The sequence below is a fragment of the Aythya marila genome (assembly GCF_965140915.1).
Source record: "Aythya marila genome assembly, chromosome: 30".
Lineage (NCBI taxonomy): Eukaryota > Metazoa > Chordata > Aves > Anseriformes > Anatidae > Aythya > Aythya marila.
The window spans coordinates 1,505,429-1,525,181 of NC_139071.1; the positions used below are offsets into that span (position 1 = coordinate 1,505,429).

At 52.1% G+C, this 19,753-nt stretch overlaps 1 protein-coding gene across 4 annotated transcripts; it reads right to left on the bottom strand.

The window, feature by feature from the left end:
• Nucleotides 1-1,140: 1,140 nt before the first annotated feature.
• Nucleotides 1,141-19,491, bottom strand: ACVR1B (activin A receptor type 1B). 4 transcript variants are annotated; one of them, XR_014319169.1, is made up of 11 exons: nucleotides 19,398-19,491; nucleotides 10,128-10,367; nucleotides 8,676-8,924; nucleotides 7,237-7,467; nucleotides 6,756-6,923; nucleotides 6,122-6,278; nucleotides 5,519-5,643; nucleotides 4,731-4,861; nucleotides 4,299-4,553; nucleotides 2,867-2,982; nucleotides 1,141-2,663 (listed from the first exon to the last, which is right to left on the bottom strand). XR_014319169.1 is itself a non-coding variant. In XM_082781359.1 (9 exons), exons 2-9 carry the CDS (start codon nucleotides 10,300-10,302, stop codon nucleotides 4,428-4,430), a joined length of 1,362 nt encoding a protein of 453 aa, XP_082637485.1. In that variant the 5' UTR covers nucleotides 10,303-10,367; nucleotides 19,398-19,491; the 3' UTR covers nucleotides 3,840-4,427. The 4 variants fall into 4 exon arrangements, 1 of the variants encoding a protein (XP_082637485.1); XR_014319170.1 differs by having other exon boundaries at nucleotides 1,141-1,923; nucleotides 2,006-2,982; XR_014319171.1 differs by having other exon boundaries at nucleotides 1,141-2,982.
• Nucleotides 19,492-19,753: the final 262 nt, after the last annotated feature.

A 19,753-nucleotide genomic window follows, 5' to 3' on the forward strand; every position in this document is an offset into this window, starting at 1 on the left:
CACCGCGGCTGGAACTTCACAGCTCTGTTTTCAAGATTTACCTGCCTCAAAAATTCAAGAGGGTCCAGCCTGAAAAACACCAGCCCGTGCTTGATGCCCAGTGAAAACCACCCCATTCTGAGCCTTAGCTGGTCCCATAAGCAGGTCACGAAGGAAAAATGTATTTAAAAGACACAGATTTACGTGCAGAGCAGCACTCGTGTGCCCAGAGAAGCACAAATGGCAGAAAATGCACAAATTTAGCCTAATTCTGCTCTGGATCCGCATCCCCACCTCCCTCCCGAGCCACCCCAGCTCTCTTGTCTCATTTCCTAGACGAGAGGTAAAGGCGGATTTTGCTTTAAAACAAAACCAAAACAAAACCCACAAAAAAAAAACAAACAAAAAAAGCATTCACTCGACTCACCCAGTGCCTCGTTTTTTTTTTTTGGACCAGGGTTATTTTTGCAGCAGACCCGGGGCTGCAAACAAAGCTGGGTGAGCCCAGCTGGGGGCTGCCCCTCGGTGCCGCGAGGGACCCCAGGCACAGAAGGATTTTGCCCTTGATCCACTCACGTGCTCATCAACAGGAGGCTCTAATTAGGGAGAATTAATCCAGGAGGAGCACCAGTCGCCCTCCAAGCAGACAGGATTTTCACGGGGAGCAGTTTGGGCTGCAATTTAGCCTCCTTAGAAGCTGTGTGCCCACGTGGGCATCGAGGCACCAGCCCAGGGGATGCCTCGGAGAGGTTCCTCTTGCTCCTGGTCACTGGACCTGGGCTGGGACCCCCCCTCTGTCCCCTCATCTTCCAGAGGGATTGTTTTAGCAAGCCCCATGGGATCACTCCCGGGCTCAGGGGACAATTCCTCTGCCAGACAGTGGCCCCAGCATCACGCCAGGGTCACCAGGGACAGAGCTGACCCCGAGTGGCTCTGGTCTGGTCCCTCCCGGAGCTGAACAAATGTCTGGGTTGCTGCTGGCTTTCAGCAAACAGCTGAAAAATTGGGGGTTGGGGCTGGAGCACAGCGGTCCTGGATTCGAGACGCCCCCTCCACCTGCCCCATAGCACCGGGAGCTTCGCCCCACAGCACCCAGCTGGGTCCTGGCCGCCCAGTTCCTACCCCTCCGCAGCAAACAGCGAGAGACTCCAACACCTCACGTGAATAAAACAAACTTTTAATAATGTACAGCAGAAATCGACAGCCTCGTTTTTATATTAAACAAAAGATTTCCTATATTACATCGTATTTACATTTGCATACTGAAGAGGTAAAGTGTCTAAGTGGCTATTTTACAGTCCGTTTTCTAATAAAATATACAAAAACCAAACAAATAAAAAGGGGCAGATTAAGTACCATGAGATCTGTTCTGAAGCCAGCGTACCACCGATTAACCCTGCGCCACAGACAAGAAGCACGAGCTCCGTACCTCTGCCCCTCCCCAAGGCGATTTCACGAGTATCTGACGTCTCCCCTCCTCGTCCCCGACCCGCTGCGGCGTCAGCCTCTCGTCCTGAACTGTCTGTAGTGTTGCATTTTTATTTTTTAAAACAGCTGCAGCCACCTGAGCCGGGCACATTTCAGAGCCGGGCAGCGATTCCTATGTTTGCTACCAGTCAGCTAAGTAAGCACTGCACCTCCCCGGCACGTGTTTTGCATGAAAAGTGCTGGATAAATGCTACATAGAGTTCCCACCTCAGATCCTGCTCGGTTTTGAGCGTCTTCGGATGGCGTTTCTCTACAAAAAAAAAAAAACAAGGCTTCTCTAATCCTCCTCGGAGGGGATGCCCTGCCGTCCTGCCCTCACCCCTTCTAACCTGATCCGCTCCGCTGTCTGCTGTTTGGTTTAGCGCTGAGGCAGATGCATGTGTGGCTACAGTTGGAGGGGCGGCTGAGGGAATCAGTGCAAGTCACGTAGCTGATTTAGTGTCCTCGAAAAGCAGCCTGCACAGTTAACAGGGACAGGAGACTCGTACTCTGGAAGGAAAACGCGCGGCGCTCGCGGCGGAGCGCGCGGCGGACGTACCTAGCGGCGCGGTGGGCTTTCCTAGGGCAGTTTAATTCACGGGTCCTAAAAATTCCTCCCCAACCCGCTGGGATGGGGCCATCGGCAGGGTCCCCTTCCAGCAGCTGGAGAGGTTTTAGGGTTGTCTGTGAAGCGCCCACCACCGCGGTTTCTAAATGCAGAAGGGTTTGGTGAAGGGACGGACGGTACCGGAGACACGAGGTAACCTCTGGCTGGGAAAGGAGTCAGAACAAATCGGGAGGGGAAGGGGAGCTGTACATTCACAAAGCGCACACACTTCCACGCTGCTCCACGAACCAGGCCCTCCCGAGGCAGCCTCGTGCTGCCCGACAGCGAAAAATCCACGGGAGGATGCAAAATGGCTCCGAACACGATGCAAAAAAAAAAAAAAAAACACTCCTCACTTTACACGGATAAAGTCACAGACAAGATCGGGGGTCTGGGGAAAGACAGACACACAGACATACACAGACAGCAAGAACAGAGTGTTTTTAAAAAAAAAATAAACCCCGGTGGCCGGAGCAGAGATGAAACCTCACCTTACAGAACAGGCGCAAGGTTTGAGTAGAAACAGTTCCAGTGTAAATCGAGCTGTGTGCATTTGGTTTTCTTTTTTTTTTTTTTTTTTCTTTTTTTTTCTTTTTTTTTGCAGTGATTTCTTTACAAACAAACAGGTCAAGAGGTAATAATCATAGATTGTTTTTTTTTTTTTTTTTTTGTCTTCTCTTATAAAGAATTAACAACATTAAAAAAAGTTAAAATCCAGGCCCTCCCAGAAAATAATAATTAAAAAAAAAAAATAATCAAAAACCACTCCAGTTAAAAGTTATGGCTTCAGAGTTATATACCATAGATACTGACCTAACCAACAACCGAGACTTCCCAGCTGGCCTGCGGTGCTGCAGTCAGCACGACAGGCTCAGTCCTCGAGCTGCTTCTGGTTTCGCTCAGCCCAGTCGAACCAACTCTACCTCACCCTGATTCGGCATTTAATCAAAAAAAAAAAAAAAAAAAAAAAAGTCATGCAGTTCCCCCCCACCCCACAAGTTATACACAGCCACTTCCAGATTATGAGATATTTATATATGTATATTAAAAAGCTGGACGTTGATTTCCAAACCCCACACCCCACCGTCAGCTCCTGCCAAGTGCCGAGCGCCTCTCGGGAGGCGCAGAGCAGCGCCGGACACCCGGCCCCTCGTGCTATGCCCCAAGGGTGCCTCGATGGCTTGATGGTGGACTCAGGAATCGCGTTCCTACAGGAACGGTCTCTCCTGCGTTTCCCCATGGCCTGATCTCCTTCCAGCCGGGCGCAGTGCCTGCTCCGTCTCTGAAATGCAACTCAGCTCCGTGGCTTTCTCTCCCCCGGCTTTCTTTCCACGCTACCAAGAATTCAAACCCCCAGAGGCTCAAGGCAAAAAGCCCGGGCTCCGGAGTGAAGTCAGTTCCTTGCTTGTTTTGTTTTGTCTTAAAAAAAAAAAAAAGAAAAAAAGGAAAAAAAAAAAAGGGAGGGGGTGGCAGTGAGGCAACCTGATGGGAAGTCCCTGCAGCCGGCGAACGGGCGGCAAGGCCACAGCACCCATCGGAGAGCTAAGGATCTGGTTCTAAGCAGCCTGTCCAAGCCAGACAACGCTCACTACGGAACAAGGAGAGCACCAGCACGCACAGCTCAAAAAAAGGACACTCGAGATTTGCACATGCACAGAAAGCACGAACGGAGATGAGCCACCCTACGGGCAGACACTGCACGTCTACGGAAGGAGATGAACAGGCACAGGGGACACGCGCACCTTGCGCATGCATACACCATTGCGCACACTGACAGCCAGTCAGGTTTTTGTTTTCTTGTTTTTTTTTTTGTTTTTTTGTTTTTTTTTTTGACTTAGAATTTTTCAAGCTTAAGAAAAAGGAGGGAAATGGTTTCACGAAGCTGATAAACTGTTCAGGCTCAGCCTCTCAGAAGGGAGCACCATTTGTTTTTGCAATGCTTTTTCTGCATGAATGTGCCAAGTCCTCGGAAAACCCTCGGAGCATGGCAAGAAAACCTTCCCTTTCCCTTCCCACTCCCAGCACCTAGCACCCCGGCCTCAAACACTGCCAACGGGTGCGTCACGCGCACTGAACTTTACAGGGATTTCCATTAAAGAAACAAGAGTTACGATCATGGCTGAGATCCCTCAGGTTAAAGTCCCTCTCAAGTCTTCACGCTGTTAGGAGGTGATCATAAAAAGGTTTCTGATTGTTTCATACCCAAGCAGGGAAGAGAGCAATTCAAGAGGCTCTGTCACCCCACCTAGCAGCCTGTAGGTCCCGCTGTCTGGTTGGTAGCAGTAGATTGGGCAGAAACACGAGGTAGGCCTCCATCACACGTCTACTCTAGCATGGCAGCTTTGTGCAGTTTCCTCATGCTGGGGCTCAGAGCCTAGATTTTCACATCTTCCTGGACACTGAGCTGTGAGAGGGTTTTCTTAATGCGGAGGGCGGTGAGGCGAGCCGCTCCGTTGGCGTACCAGCACTCTCGCATCATCTTACCCATCACCCGTAGTGCCTAGGCAAGAAACAAGGGCAGACATCAGTCCCCTCCTCGACCCCAAGACTACAGATGCCCAGCTGAGGCAGGCACAGCCCTCTGCCCCTCCTAAAACTAGAGCTCAGCCTGCGGTACTCGCTCTTTCCTCACCTTATCGAGGCGAAAAGGGGACGTGAAGGTGAAAGCAGATCTTACCTCGTAGCTTTGCCACCAGTTTGGGATGTTAGGCCTTAATTTCTGGTCACATACAACCTTCCGCATCTCCTCAATCGAAGGATCAGAGGGTACGAGGTCATAGTATGGAAGCTGATATTCTTCGTGGATACCTGAAGGGAAGGGAAGGGGAAATGCAATTCCTGGGAGAGTGGCTCATCCCCACAGAGCTCACTGAAGGCAGACAGATTCTGGTTTAGACTACATGACTCACTGCCTGAGATGCGTCAAGGCTTTGCAGCTATTTAGAACAGAAACGAAGAATCTGGGATTCGAGTTTACAAGAAAAAAAATTCAGGGAAATAAAATACAGCTGCCCAAACTGGAACAGAGTCAGCGTGCCGCGATCGACACCTCCCACCACAGAGGGAGGGTCGAGGAACCTCGATTTGAGCTGCAGTTGGCAGGACGGCTGCACGCATGACAGCACGGCGCTCCTGCTCGCAGCTGGATGCGCCAAGTCACTCATTCATACCAATTCAAAGGGAAGAAAGTTAGCCACGGGATTGGCACCACCACTTACTTAAAAGCCATCCAAAAAAACAGCCACCGCCCGGAACATTAACTCCCACTTCCCCACAAAAGCCAGCCTTAACAGGGTCACTTTTTTGGGTCACTTTTGTTGCCTCCCTTGGTAGCAAGGCACACGGACGGATCTTCCTGCAGCCCTGTGCTCCAGGGTCTCCAAAACCCAACCAGCAGAGACCATCGAGGATGGGGAAGCCAGACGCAAGCCAGGCTGTTGGCACAAGCACCTGAATGGGTATTACCTCCTGCGTTGCACCTTCGAGCAATCTCCCAGTAGACCAAGCCCAAAGCGTAGATATCGGCACACTTGAAGGAATCAAAATGCTTCATGTTAATGGTTTCATCCAAGACTTCAGGTGCCATGTATCTGCAGAAAGAGACAAGGATCAGCACGTTAGTTTGGAGAGGGGATTCACTCTGAGACAGTAAACGGCAAGTTCTCCTGCACAGCACTTGTCAGCAGATGAAACTGGGTATTGTGCAGTCTTAATCAGTACAGAACTGGGCCCAACGGTGCGATGGAGTGAATAAAACTCAAAAGAGAATACTTGGGAAAGAGGCAAAAACATCCAAAAAGCACATCAAGCTCCAGACAACAGGCCCCCAAAGGCGTCTGAGAACGCCAAGCGTGTTGTCAAGGATTATAGGAGCCCCCTGGTGCTGAGTTTACAAAGCTGGCCTACAGCTCTCAGCCTGATGGCACCCAGAGATGAAGGGATACCAGTTCTGAACACAATGCTGACGCTCTGCAAGACACTGGAAATACTGAAGACAGAAAATTTCACCAGTGCTAAACAGCATTTGTCAGAGATGCCTTCGAACGCCAGGAAACGCTGCTCCCCTACCGTTTGGTTCCGACCCTTTGGTTCGGTGCAATATCAATCGTATCCGTAACCGAATCGTGCCGGACGGCCAGGCCAAGGTCAGCGATGGCACACGTGCCATTCTTCTTCACCAAGATGTTCTTGGATTTCAAGTCTCTGTGAGCAATGCCAGGCTTTCCTAAGAGAACAAAACAATAAGTAGCAGGGAGCAAGGTCTGGCGAAAGCCGCAGGACTGGATCTCATGGCGTTAAATTCTCAGTGTTGCAACACATTTTCCTGTTTGGATACACTTTAGCCATGAAAAAAAGAGCAGAGCTGCCCGCCCATGGTTTGCAAAGACTCCATTTACGCTTCAGAGGTACTGCTGATGCAGTAGCATCCAGAGGCCTCAAGAGGGACATAAACTCCATCCCAGGCATCAGGCATGTTTAAGAGGACTTAAGGAGTTTAGAACTGCTGCTGCCTGTGCTACCTTCCCACCCAAGTAGCCCCAATTTTAGGATGCAGATGTGAAATGCTGGTCTAATTCCCAGAAGGAAGGCGAACCCAGTCCACCACCAGCAAAAATAATCAATCCATTGCTGGTCAATACCAAAAGAAAGCAATTCTGCTTTATCCTCCCTGTAAGAACTCCCTTCTTGACTTTGCTCTTACCTTGAGTACCCACGATCTCCATGTGTAGATGGGCCAGCCCGCTCGCAGCAGACAGGGCAAGCTTGATCATCCCCTCAATAGTCACCGTGTATCGATTAAGGTAGTCAAAGAGAGATCCGTGCTCGTGGTAATCAGAGACAAGCCACAGCTGAGTCCACGTTCCATTATCTGCAGGAAGGAGACTGCTCAGATGGGTACAATGCAGGGACAGAACAAAACCCCTGAGCATCCTGCACCCCTTCTTTTTGGTACAGAGAACTACTGGGTAAGGCTGCAGCTCAACAGCCAACCTGGGGGCAAGCGAGTCAACAACAGCAGTAAATTTTACCATCCTTTGGTGGGAAAGTTGAATATGTAGAGCTCTGAAAAGCATGTAGATGGTTTTCTTTAACCATTTAACTGCAAATCCAAGCGAAGAAACAACTAGAAGCAGGCTACACGCTAATAAAGTCTCTGCTCTCAGGACTGGGGAACATTTTACCTTTGTTATCTGCAGCGATAAATCCCAGGATGTTCTCGTGTCGCAGCATAACAGTTTGATAGATTTCCGCCTCCCTAAACCAGGAACGCTCCTCACGTGACGAGAAGATTTTTACAGCCACATCACCTCCACGCCACCTGCCACGCCACACTTCCCCGAAGCGGCCTTTGCCGATGATCTCCTGCAGGACAATTGTCCGAGCCACGGTCCGCTGGACGAAAAGTGGCAAACCTACGAACAAGAACACGGAGAGCTGAACGTCTGCTGCAGCAAAAGGAACTCCTGAAGCCCTGGAGCATTATATCAAACCTAGAAGGCTCTGCATTTGGTAACGCTCAGCTTGCCTAAGACCCAAAACAGCAAATGGTGGCAGCTCCTGTGCCTGTGTAGGATGTACCATTTGGCTGCTCCGAGAGCATCTGCATATCGCTTTGAAGTAGCTTGCAAACCACCAGTGATTAGGCACACAGCAGTCAGGGAACTACTGCTCCGCAGCAGATCAAAGAAGCTTCAGCCTGAATATGGAGAGGGGAACTCGAAGACAGATTCTACTAAAAAGCAGTAAATTCCCAGAACTTCTCCTAAGAAAGCAGTCCCAACGAAGTTGCCACCTCTTACGTAAGATGCAGAGCTCACCTGCGGACAGTGAGTGCAAAAGAGATCCCTAAACACTTTATATATAGCAGATGTGGTGCCAAAGGTTTATTCCCTGGCTGAATATCAGGTTGCTATATTCTCTGCCGCTGTGGATTATCCTACAGTTTCCATCTGCTGTAAAATTCAGTGTTTTTGTGTTTTTTTTTTTTTTTCTTAACCTAACTGCTTTCATAGTTCAAAGCCATGAATAAAATGATGAGTCCCCTAGCTATTCTAGGAATGACTTCTTTTACTTAACTGAACACTGTAAGTTCACAAACACACCGTTCACTTTGAAATGCCCAAGGACTCTTTGGGATGAAACAGGCTGCGCAAAGAGCATTTGCACACTAAGGTTTTCAGCTGCTGGAATCTCTCCTATTTTCCTGCCAGATTTGATGCAGGTGAAATCCTGCACCTCCCTTTGAAAGCCAATAACCCATGGGTTAACAATTATTGTCTGTTTCCAACCCAAATCCAGTTTCAGGACTAAATTTGAAATAAACGCAGCCGTGTGAGTTATCCTTTTGCAGACAAGGAGGAAAGCCACACGAGGCTGTTTTTACACATCACCAGTTATGGAGGAGTTGAACCATTGCTCTTACCTGGTCTAAGCACTGAACGCTGACGTTACAGACTCTGCTGCGTGACCAAAACTAAAATATTACTCATGACAAGCCAACCTGAACAGGCTGATGAGGCAAGGACCTTCCACCAGTGCAAAGCTACGAGGACTAGAGCCAGAACAGACTGCTCCATTACAACGACGCGTTACCAGGTCATTTCCAGTCCTATCTTAATACCTGAGCCAGAGCCAGAGGTGGAGAGATCATAGACCAGATCTTGCAGAGTCTTATCCTTCGACAGGCACATCTCACAAGAGGGGTCTTCCATATCCAGCCGCTGACGGTTGTGGTAGACTCGTTGGTGGTGGTGGAAAACGAAGACGACGATGATCATGACCACGAACACGAGGAAGACGGGTCCAGCAATCACCGCCACCAGCTCCACAGGACCCCAGCTGGATGGGGGTTCGTTATCTTTCAGGTGTCCTTGGGAGAAAAGGGAGGAGAAAAAAAAAACACAGGCTCTTTTAGAAAATTGTCACTCCTCCAGTGTTCTTTTAAGGACCTTCTTCTTGTGTTTTAATTATCCTCTCAGAGCCAAGACTATTTTAGCTTGCTGCTCCAGGATGGTAAAGGACGCATCAAATAACAGTGGTAACATGGGAAGGATCAGTTCAGCAGGCAGGCAAACTACAGGGAAAACCCACAGAAGATGATGGTGCTTCATCTGTGGCATCGGGGACTACAGCACCTGCTATTTAAAAGGGGGTGGGAGCCTGTTCTGGGCCAACTTTGCTAGAACAGCACGTGTTCTACCTTCTACTGGAACTCTCCAAGTGGGAGAAAAAAAAACAACCAGAAGGAAGGACTCAGCTCTGCCTCTGTCCCCTTCTAAACATCCCACTAAATATCAGCCCCAAACGGAGAGGAACAAGGTATGAGGAAGCACTGCGTGCCTTCTCCGTCCCAAGAGCTGGAAAGCAGCAGCCTTTTCCCACACCCTGACTCAAAGGCAGGGCTGTTTCCTCTCTGTGTGCTCAGAATTCAGGCACCCCTCCACCCCACACGCTCTCCTCCAGAGCTCTGCACTGTTCCCATCCTCGTGCCTCATCACCGAAAAGATCTGCGGTCCTGGAGGAAGGAAAGCAAATCTATCAGATAAAAGGCAGGCTGCAGAGCAAGGCAGCGCCGGAAAAAGGGAACCGAGCCGTGCCCAGAAAACATGCACTGACCTCAGGCCATGGCAGACACAGAGCACCGTGCAGCAGAAGCTTAAATTGAACTGCAGATGAACGTATCTGCTGCTGCTTTCAGGAGCCTGTGCGATATCAGCAGCAGGGCTGATAAGGCCAGAGGAGTCTCATAACACAGAGCTGCTGACTGAAGGTTGAGGGGGGAAAAAAACCACAGCCAAACATTGGAAGCTTCTCCTACCCTAAAGTACAACCTCATCATCTGGTGACATTTTGTCTGCCACAGGGGAGCTCGAGCAACTTCACATTTTAATTTGAAGTAGTTTGTTATTATTTCCACTTTACAAATCAAGGGAATAAGCCAAGCACTCGAGTTCACACAGCAACCTAAGGGAAAAAGTGAAAACAGTGCCAAGAACACCTCATTCCCGACCCCAAACAGACAGCTTCCACCCTCTGCACTTCAAACAGACGATTTATTTCGCTCTCTACTCACCGCTGGGAACCATTAAATCAATTTTGTTGCAAAAATCGGAGTAGCAGCAGTGAGTGTTACGCAGATCTTCTGAACTCAGGCAATAGAAGGGTTTCCCAGCAGGAATCAGTTTTGCTTCAGGAATGCAGGTCCGAACGTGATGTTTGACGCCGTCCAGGTTGAAGACAGACACCATGCACGCGCCGTCCGTCTCGCACGTGGAGTTTGCTTGCTTGCAGTCGGAGCACAAACAGGTCAAAGCTGCAGAAAGCAAAACAGGATCAGCTCCTTAAAACTCGCCAGAAACCACGCGTTCAAGCAAAAAGAAAACTTTCTTCCTCAGTCTGACCACTTCTTAGGTGTAGGAAGAATTGGCTTTAGTAACAGCAAAAGTCATATTTGATGCTGTAGACGCAAGAACCTGCCTTGAGCACCGACTACAACGTGGAAGAGCAACGCCTTTCCAGAAGGTGACTTGGCACTGCCCTCGTCTTGCCCTTTTTGCAACCAACCATTAGCAGAGATGACCCAAGTCATCCCTGCAAACTCGGCTACGTTTTACCAAGACTCACTCCCAATCCGACCTAGGGGCGGAAAGCAAACCGAGGCAGAGCACTCGCTCCCCTTGGCAGACCGACAGCACCCAAAGGTCCTGCGTGGACCTCGGATACGCCACAGATGAGCTGCCCGACGCAGCCCAGCGAGGGACATCCACCTCCACAGGCAGCAAGCAGATGCCAACCCAAAACCCAAACCAACCCCACAAGCCAAGCGTGCTACACCCAACCAGATCGGTCGCTTATTTAGTAACTGCCTTCCCGATCCGAGACGCTTCCTTGGGTCAAATACATTCCTGGCTTTCTGCCTGCTCTCCGTGAACATTATTTGGGTGAGGAGCGCAGGAGACACTCTCCGAGGCGGATTCCCACATTTTTTCGGCCTCTCCAGCTGTCACTGGGCTTTTCTCAAGCTGCCTGAAAAACTGTAAGCAAATCCCCAGGCATCGCCCGGGTTGGGAACAAAGAGCGAGTACAACAATGTCAAGAAGAAGGGTGGGGCTTGGGGAGCAGCACGCAGCTTTTTCTTCGCCTTTCATCAGATCCCTCAGCCTCCCCGGAGGGATTCCGAAACATGTACTTACCCGCTGCAGAAATGGTCTTTCAGGTAGAGAGGGTTTGAAGAAGGTTTTTCAAAAGATACAAGCAGCACGGTTAACTCTCCCCAGCCCGGCAGCTAAAGCCTCTCTGCCTGTTCGTGCTCTGCCAGCGGCAGGACAGGGACAAAAGTCACGAAGATGCTCGTGTGTGTCAGACACCTTCCTGCAGGGCAGGGGGAGCGCAGAGCCCTCTGTCAGCACCATCACTGCCATCAGCACGTTTACAAAACCTCCAGGGATATTCACGGCCCGGGGAGAGCCCCTTTTCCCCCAGCCAACACAGCAAAATCAGGCTGCAAGGGGCTCCGTGAGCCGAAGGGAAAAATAAGCAGGTCCTGAGCAACTTCTTTGGGGTTTGTTTGGGAGGAAGACACCCGTTAGCCCTTATCTCCAGTGTCCTAGGTAAATCAGTTAGGCTAATTACGTTGCTACTCACTCAATTCTCTCTGGACGCTGTGCTCTTCATTTCCTAGCTCTTGCCGTGTGCTGCTTAACAGCTCCGAGGCAGGCTGCGGTATTTCGGAGAGGCTGAATGCGGGCACAAGTGGGTTTGAACCGACAGATCCAGAACTAAAGCAGCAGTGAAAAGCCAGTGAAATACAGAGGAGCTGCTGAGCGAGGTGGCTTTAAAACCACCATAAGCAAACGCAGCTGAAAAGGGATGTAGGACAGAAAACGGACAGGGATGACCCCAAGAGCGAGCCCTACGGAGGAGAGCCGAGCACACCGTACCCAAGGATTGCTCGGCTTTTATGGGGTGATGTTCATAAAGGGGAGCCCCCTGTGTTCACCCACCCCACAGCTCAGAGCACGTCGCTTTCCAGTGGTCAGCGGGGCACAAAAAGGACAGGTCTTCCAGAAGACACACACGCCCAGGGGAACAAAGGTTGGTTCTAATGGAGCTTTTAGGAAAACACGAGAAAGGAGAGAGCAGCCAGGGCACATTCCTACCTTCAAGTCTACTTAAAAGGAAATAGTGTTTTAAAGCATCTCCTTTATTACTTTATCAAAACCTCAAGGTAGAAATTAAAATCATTTAAGCAACACGTTCCACCATGCAGGCTCTTTGCAACTTGATTGAGATGCAGTAAAACCGAACCCGGTTCCTGTTAGACTCATTTCTAAGTCAGAGATTAAGGCTCCGGCAATTTCACTTCCAGAAGCTCAAAAATAAACAAAACACTTCAGTGCTCTCATAAAGCTGGGTTTGGAAACTTTTTCTTTCTTCCGTATCTGGCCCGAAACTGAGCATCCTTTCAAGAACAAAAGCCGAGGCACTGGCTGCATCCTCTCGGTTTCATTTGCAGAGTTAAAAATAAATAAATAACAAAAACACAAACACAAAGCCATCGGTCTACCTGCAAGGTACGATACCAAAACCCCCTGTGCACAGGGACTGGAGACAAAAGATCCTTATCTGTTCTGGGCAGAAAGACAAAGTTTCTTCCCAAGGAGGGGTAAGCCCCACAAAGCCCGGCCTCGTTTCCCCCTTGCGGTGCTGCCAGCTCCCCCTCCGAGCCGGCTGCTCTTTTTTTTTTTTTTATACAGTTCTCCAAAACCCCTAGGGTAAGGAGAGCAGTGTGAACAAAGGAAGCGAAGACTCCAGCAGGCACGTGTGCTGCTGCTACGCCACCCATGAGACCCTCAAGGGGCTCTCCAGACATTCCAGGAGGGCTGCAGGCAGGCGCCCTCCGATTTTAGGACTTATTAAGTCCTCGGTAGACCCCGCAGCCTAGCTCCAGCCTCCCTTGAGCAGCCAGGAGCCAATTCTGCCTGCATTTTTTTATCATGCAAGAGCCCACCCCCAGGCCTGCCATCGCCTGGAGCCGAATTCCTCCCCAGGCATCACCCACCGAGGGCTGGTCCTGCTGCGGTGCCGCAGCCCGGGATTCCGGCAGTCAGCACAATTACAGGGCAGCCCCTGCACAGGGCTTGCATTTCAGGTTTGATTAACCAGAAGGGAAAATTCTTCACCTATCAGTAGCACCGTAGCCATTCTTTCCCTTCGGATGGGGGACGGAGAAGCGACGGGTAGATAGCCCCACGCTGGGGGTCTCCGCGGGGCTCCCGAGCGCAGCCGGGACCGCGCGGGCAAAGCCAGGAGCGAAGGAGAGAATTTTTCATGCCAAACAGCGTTCCTTTCATTGGGGAAGAAAAGCTCCTATTGAGCAAAACATATAATCTACTTAAATAAAAGCAACCGACCGGGCCGAAGAAAATAGATGGGGGCAGAGGAAAACAAAAGAGCAGCTCCGAGCTCAGGCGGTGCCGCGCTCCCCTCTCGCAGGAGCGCCTGGGGATGAGTCTGCACGAAAGGTGCTGCACAAGTTGGCAGCCGAGCCTGCTCTATCTGCTCCGTGCTCTTCCTGCCATTCTGCTCAGAGACAAACCCAGCCCTTACACGAAGCTGTTTAAACAAGCCTAGCATTAAGCTGCGGATCCTCCGAATGAAAGCTTTGTTCTCCCAAAGAGGGACGGATCGGGCTCGTGGCCCTGCTGAAGCAAAGCCTCGCAAGCCAGGCATCCTCCCGCCCTAATTGCAGCAGGGGGGAACAAGAGAAGACCCCCTCGTACCAAATCCCCCCACTAAATGTACCTTGCTTTCGTAAAATCAATCCCAACAAGCAGGTGGGGGTCCTTGGATTAGAGCTCCAGGCTCCAGGGAGCTAAAATATTAAGCTTTGACAGCCAAAGAACATTTTCTCTTTTTCCTTTTTTTTTTTTTTTTTTTTGCAGCAACTATCTGAGCTCATTTTGCACATATTTATTCTCGCACAGGAATGCATGTGTCAAGATGTCTATGCAGCTAGACAGGGGAAAAGTTTCACAGCGAAATCTAACGTAATGGTGTTAACCACCTCTTGGAATACATTTCCCCAAATCTCCCCAAATCTCCGCTCTGCAAGATGACATCTTCCCGGGGGAAAATGCTACCTGATCAAGACGTATTAAGATAATTAACCTGAAGATGATCATTGGTAAAATTGCCAATACCCACCCACGTATTTACCAGATAAACAGATTTTTCGCCGAGATTGTAAGCTGCTGTTCTTTTTCAACAGTTTGAATCGAGGCTGGAGGAACAATGATTCCCCTGACTTCTGAGCCTTCATAAGGCTCTGGAACAGGAGCTGCAATTTATTATGTCTCTGTACAGCACCTAACTTAATGAGACCCAATCTGGTAGTGATGTTTTAATGCTGCAGCAGCATAATGTTAGCAAGAGAAATGGAAAACAATTGGGTTTGTACCTCTGCTGTTTCTTTAGATGCTATAATGAAGAGGGACATGTGTAAACATGCTCGGAAGAAAGAAATACCTTTCAGGGTTTCATTATATGCTGTGCTGAAATAAAGAATAACCATTATCATCGAGGGTTTTGCCCAAGAGTCGAAATAAAACCCATTCTCATGTGGCGAGGGAGCCGAGGACTGTTCTGAGCCTCTGCATGCTCCTCGTTCAACCATACGGCCCCAAAAATGATACTTCAAGAAAACAATCAGGGCTTCATTTCCAAAAAAGCAGGGAGTACAATACCCAAAGCTCTCCAATGAAGATTTTAGAAACAAAGCTGCTACCCTGCCGAGGGGCAGAAGAAACCAGAAGATTTGCTCTCCTGCAGATACAGAGCCACCATCTCGAATGCCTTCCCTACATCTCGCTGCCTCATCAGCATCTCCATCTACTTTCAGATCTCAACATCTCTTCTGTTCCTTGCTGGCGCTTCTGAAATCTACTGACCCACTGCTGCTAAATGAAACAGAGTTAAAATTAGCTGTGCTATGAAGGAAAAAAAAAAAAAAAAAAAAAAGCACTTGCATGCAAGTCATCCAGAAACTAAAAATTATACCAGGATATTTAAAGTTAGCAACAAGAGTCCCAACTTTTTCAAGCTGGCTGCAGTCCCCTGGCATGCACTGAACCCAACATGAACATATCGTGGCTGACTCGAAGACATACTAAATGGAAAAAAAAAAAGGGGAGGGGGAAGGATGTGCTTTCACCTTTTAAGAAGGGTTTTTCCTTGCATCTAGTCAAGTAACACAAAAGGAGAGCTTTAAATGAATTTCAAGCAAGCGAATTGACAGGAGCCTCATCATTAATAGGGTAATTAGAAGAAGCCTTGACATTTCTGCTGCTGTTGCTCTTCAACTCAGAAAACAGACATATGGCTCCAAACTCCCTCTCCATGCTCTGGTCTGACACCTATTTTGTGTTTTGGCTTGTTCAGAAACCAGTTCAGGAGCCACCCATGCCCTACCAGCACCGCAGAACAAAGTCCTGCGAGCCAGGCAGATGGACAGACCCTTACTGATGGTTTCCAGGACTCTATTCTCAGGCAGCTAGCACATTTTTGGGGTCTAAATAACCAGCTGCTTACTGTGCTGTCGATATTCCAACACCTAGCAGGCCACAGGTTACTTCTAAGAAGCCCAGAGAAGCTAGCAAGCATTCAAAAAGCAAAGCAAACATTGTCGGGGGGCCTCGATGTGCACCAAAGTCTGCTTTTCTGCTGGGAAGAAAGAGGAAAAAAATAATCCACAAAGAAAAGGGAGGCTGGAAAGCTTGGGCTTAAATAATCGGGACAAAAGAGCACTCACACCCCTGCAAAGAGCCCGCACGCAGCAGCCTGCCTCCAAAGGCTCGGCCCCGCTGAATGCCAGGGCTGCTTTCTTCCCCCCTTGAGCCGAGCAGACAGAGCAACTGATAAGCGCCCCGGCCGCGTGCTGGGGAGCAGATTTCCACCCAGTGAACTTTGGCGTTCAGAGAATTGACGTTTTTCACATCGCTCCTTTCGCAACTGCGATTTCCGGCGCATCCACTGCTGGCAGTGGCCGCGTACCCAGGGAAAAAAAAGAAAAAAAAAAAAAAGAAAAAAAAGAAAATCCGGGCTGTCTGGCCAAGGAGCCGAAGGAGTTGAAGAATGCTCGTTGGACACTGGTTTTAATTTCCAGTTGGAGGAATCTTTCTTGGAAAGTTCGAAGATGTAACTCACGGACCCATGCTCCGTTTGGTCTGATTTATCTGGGTGAATATGTACTCGAGGCAGGTGTTGAGAATAAAACGTGCCAGTCTGAGATTGTTCCCAAAAACCACTGTTTTTGCTTCGTTTCAGGCCAAAAAACGAAGCCTACCTACAGCCACCTGGGACGAATCACTGCACGGGCACCATGTGTTTTCTTTATAAAAAGGAAAGTGGAGGGGGGGAGAGGTTTCCTCTCTATTTATCAACGCACACGCTGGGTTTACAGCACCCAAACACTGCAGAAATTCGGATGTTTTCTCCTACCGACACCAAAATAAGCAGCAAAGATCCCTCACAGAAAGCACAACAGCGAGGGCAGCCCCAGAGGCACGCCGAGCTCGCATCATGGCTGCTCGAACAGCCAACGCTGGCAGGATCGGAGGCTCCGGTCCCTGTCACGGCACCATCAGAACCGTGGCCGCGATGCCAGACCCCAAAACACCTCCCTGGGGTCCCCAAAACGGCTCCCTGGGGGTCCCCGAGGCTGCAGCTTTCCGGCAGGCAGTGTGGCTGCGTGCGCTGGGCGGAAACAATAGGAGCCCGGATCAAAGGCACGGCCGGGTCCGCCGAGCTCCCGGGGTCAATCGGCCCTTTCCTGTTTGTTTATAGATTTATTTTTTTCCCCCCAAACACCAGCTCGGAGGAAAACCTGACGGCAGAGCCGTGGCGAGACCCCTGCGGTCCCCCCGCCCCTCAGGAGAAGCCGGCGGCCTCGCTGAGGCGCCCACGTCCAGCAGGGCTGCTCAGGGAGGGGGGGCAACAAGTCCAGATCTGCACGAGGAGAGGTGAAAACCTCCCCAAAACCGCCTCCGAGTGCCCAAAACGACGGGCGAGAGGATGAGGAGGAGAGGAAGGCTCCTCCTGCAACAGGCACCGGCCTCGCACAAGCGGCCATCGCCCCCCCCACACCCTGAAAGCAAAGCCCCTCGGTGGCCGACCAGGCCGGGGCCACCCTCCCTGCCAACAGGTGCCCCCCCTGTGGCATTGGACACCACACCATGAGGAAAAAGGGCTTTTTTTTCCTCATAAAAAGCACAAACATGGGGATTTTTGCTTCCCCCCCCCCTCCTCGGGGAAAGGCAAAGGCGCGCGGCGAAGGCCGCGAGCAGCCGAGACAAAAGAGTTCGCCCTCCCTCCAAACAAATATTTGCCAACAATGCCGTGGCGATTTCTTTTTTTTTTTTTGGGGGGCGGGTGTTTTGTTTGAAAGAAAGGGTCCTTTCTCAAAAAAAAACCAAAACACCAAAAAAAAAGGCGGCCCGAGGAGGGGGCACTGGTGCTGCAAAGGGTCAGCCCCCCCCCATTTCGGCCTGGTCACGGCCACCAACACGTCTCTCAGCATGGACATGGGGGAATTTCTGCCCCCCCCCTACAATCAGGGGGGGCCCCAAAGGCGTTTTTGGGCCCCACAAGGCCCCACAGACGTTCCCAGCCCCCCCCCCCCGGTCCCTTCTCATTCCAGAAGCCCCCCCCAGCCGGCGGGTCTCTCCCCAAGCAGCCCTCGCAGACCCGGTGGATTCCCCCAAATCAGCCCCCGTTTCCCCTCTGTGCCCCCCCCAAAGGCTCCACCAGCACCCTACACACCCTTGATGCCTCCAGACCCCCCCCTTCAGCCCCCATCTCCCCCTTCCCTGCACCCCAAGCCCCCCTGGGGCCTCCCCTGTATGATGAAGCCCCCCCCTTTTTGAAAGGGGGGGGGAAATGTCATGATAGACCAACAACAGACCCCAACCCCAGACCCTTCCTGGCCCCCCCAGCTGACCTCATGCCCCCCCATAGCCTATTTCTCCCCCCAGGGCCTCCCCTTTGGTTCTCTCCCCCCCATAACCCTCCTAATACGCTCCCCTAGACCCCCAGTTTCCCTGCTCTGCCTCCCCAGCACCCCTCAGCCCCCCAGTTACCCCCTCCCAGCTCCCCAGTTCCCCTCTCCTCCTCCAGCTCCCCCCCAGATCCCCTTTTGAGCCCCCCCAGTTCCCCCTACAGCCCCTCCAGACCCCCTACTCACACCCCCAGCCCTCTAATTCTCCCCCCAGCTCTAGAACCCCCAAAGCCTCCATCAGCTCCCCCAATTCCCCCCTACAACCCTCTCAGTTCCCCCTCAAATCCCTCAATTCCCCCAATCCCCCCCCATAATGCCCCCAGTTGCCCGCCCAGCTCCTCTCAGGCCCCCAGTTCCTCCCTAGAGCCCCCACCCCACCCCCAGCTCCCCCCATAACCCCCCCAGTTGCCCCTAGAGCCCCCTAAGCCCCCCAGCTCCTCCCTAGAGCCCCCCTAACTCCCCTAGTTCCCCTCTAGTGCCCCCAACCCCCCCCAGCTCCCCCAATCCCCCCCCATATCCCCTCTAGTTCCCCCAATTCCCCCTCAATACTCCACCAGTTTCCCCCTAGCGCCCCCAACCCCTCCTAGCTCCCCCAATTCCCCCCATACCCCCCTCCAGTTCCCCCAATTCTCCCCAATACCCCCCCCAGTTCCCTCCTAGCACCCCCAAGCCTCCCCCAGTTCCCCTCTAGCGCCCCCAATTCCCCCCCATACCCCCTCCAGTTCCCCCCTAGCGCCCCCAATCCCCCCCCACTTCCCCTCTAGCTCCCCCAATTTCTCCCCATATCCCCCCCATACCCCCTCCAGTTCCCCCAATTCCCCCCCAGTTCCCCTCCTAGCGCCCCCAACCCCCCCAGCTCTCCCAATTCCCCCCCATTCCCCCTCCAATTCCCCCCTAGCCCCCCTCAATTCTCTCCATAACCCCTCCAGTTCCCCCCTAACCCCCCCAATCCCCCCCCATAACCTCCCCAGTTCCCCCAATTCCCCCCCACAACCCCCCCAGTACCCCCTAGAGCCCCCAAAGCCCCCCCAATTCCCCCCCCAGCTCCCCATAACCCCCCCAATTCCCCCCCCATAACCCCCCAATCCCCCCCCCACAACCCCCCCAGTCCCCCCCATCACCCCCCTGAGGGTCTCCCCTCCCCTCCCCAATTACCCCCCCGGCCCCCCCCTCCCCAATTTACCCCCCCCCCCCCCCCATTTCCCGGTGCGGGCGGGGGCGGGGCCCGCCCGCCATGTTACAGCCGGGGCCGCCGCCGCCTCCAGCCCCCCCCCCCCCTCCCTCACTCACCGCGAGCCCCACCGGGAGCCCCGGCCAGGAGCAGGGCGAGGAGGGGCAGCAGCAACGGCGGCGACACCGGGGGGGAGGGCGGGGGCCGGTGGTGGTGGCGGAGGAGGAGGAGGGGGGGGGCGGCGGCGGCCATGGCGAGCGCCGCGGCCTCGGAGCCGAGCGGGCGGCGGCGGAGCGGGAGGGGGAGGGGAGGGGAGGGGCAGGGGGAGGGGGAGGGGAGGGGTTTAAAGGGGCCGCGCGGCTCTGGGGGGGGGGGGGGGGGGGGAGGGATTGGGATTGGGATTGGGATTGGGATTGGGATTGGGATTGGGATTGGGAACTGGGGGGAACTGGGGGGTTGAGGAGGGGGGCTGGGG

Bases quoted from the DNA above. Each gene is read 5' to 3' on its own strand.
- ACVR1B (XM_082781359.1), bottom strand. From the start codon at position 10,302: ATGGTGTCTGTCTTCAACCTGGACGGCGTCAAACATCACGTTCGGACC. The intron at 8,925-10,127 runs GTGAGTAGAGAG...TTTTCTCCCAAG, and splicing joins TGATTTAATGGTTCCCAGCG to GACACCTGAAAGATAACGAA. The intron at 7,468-8,675 runs GTATTAAGATAG...TCTTGTTCGTAG, and splicing joins CACCTCTGGCTCTGGCTCAG to GTTTGCCACTTTTCGTCCAG.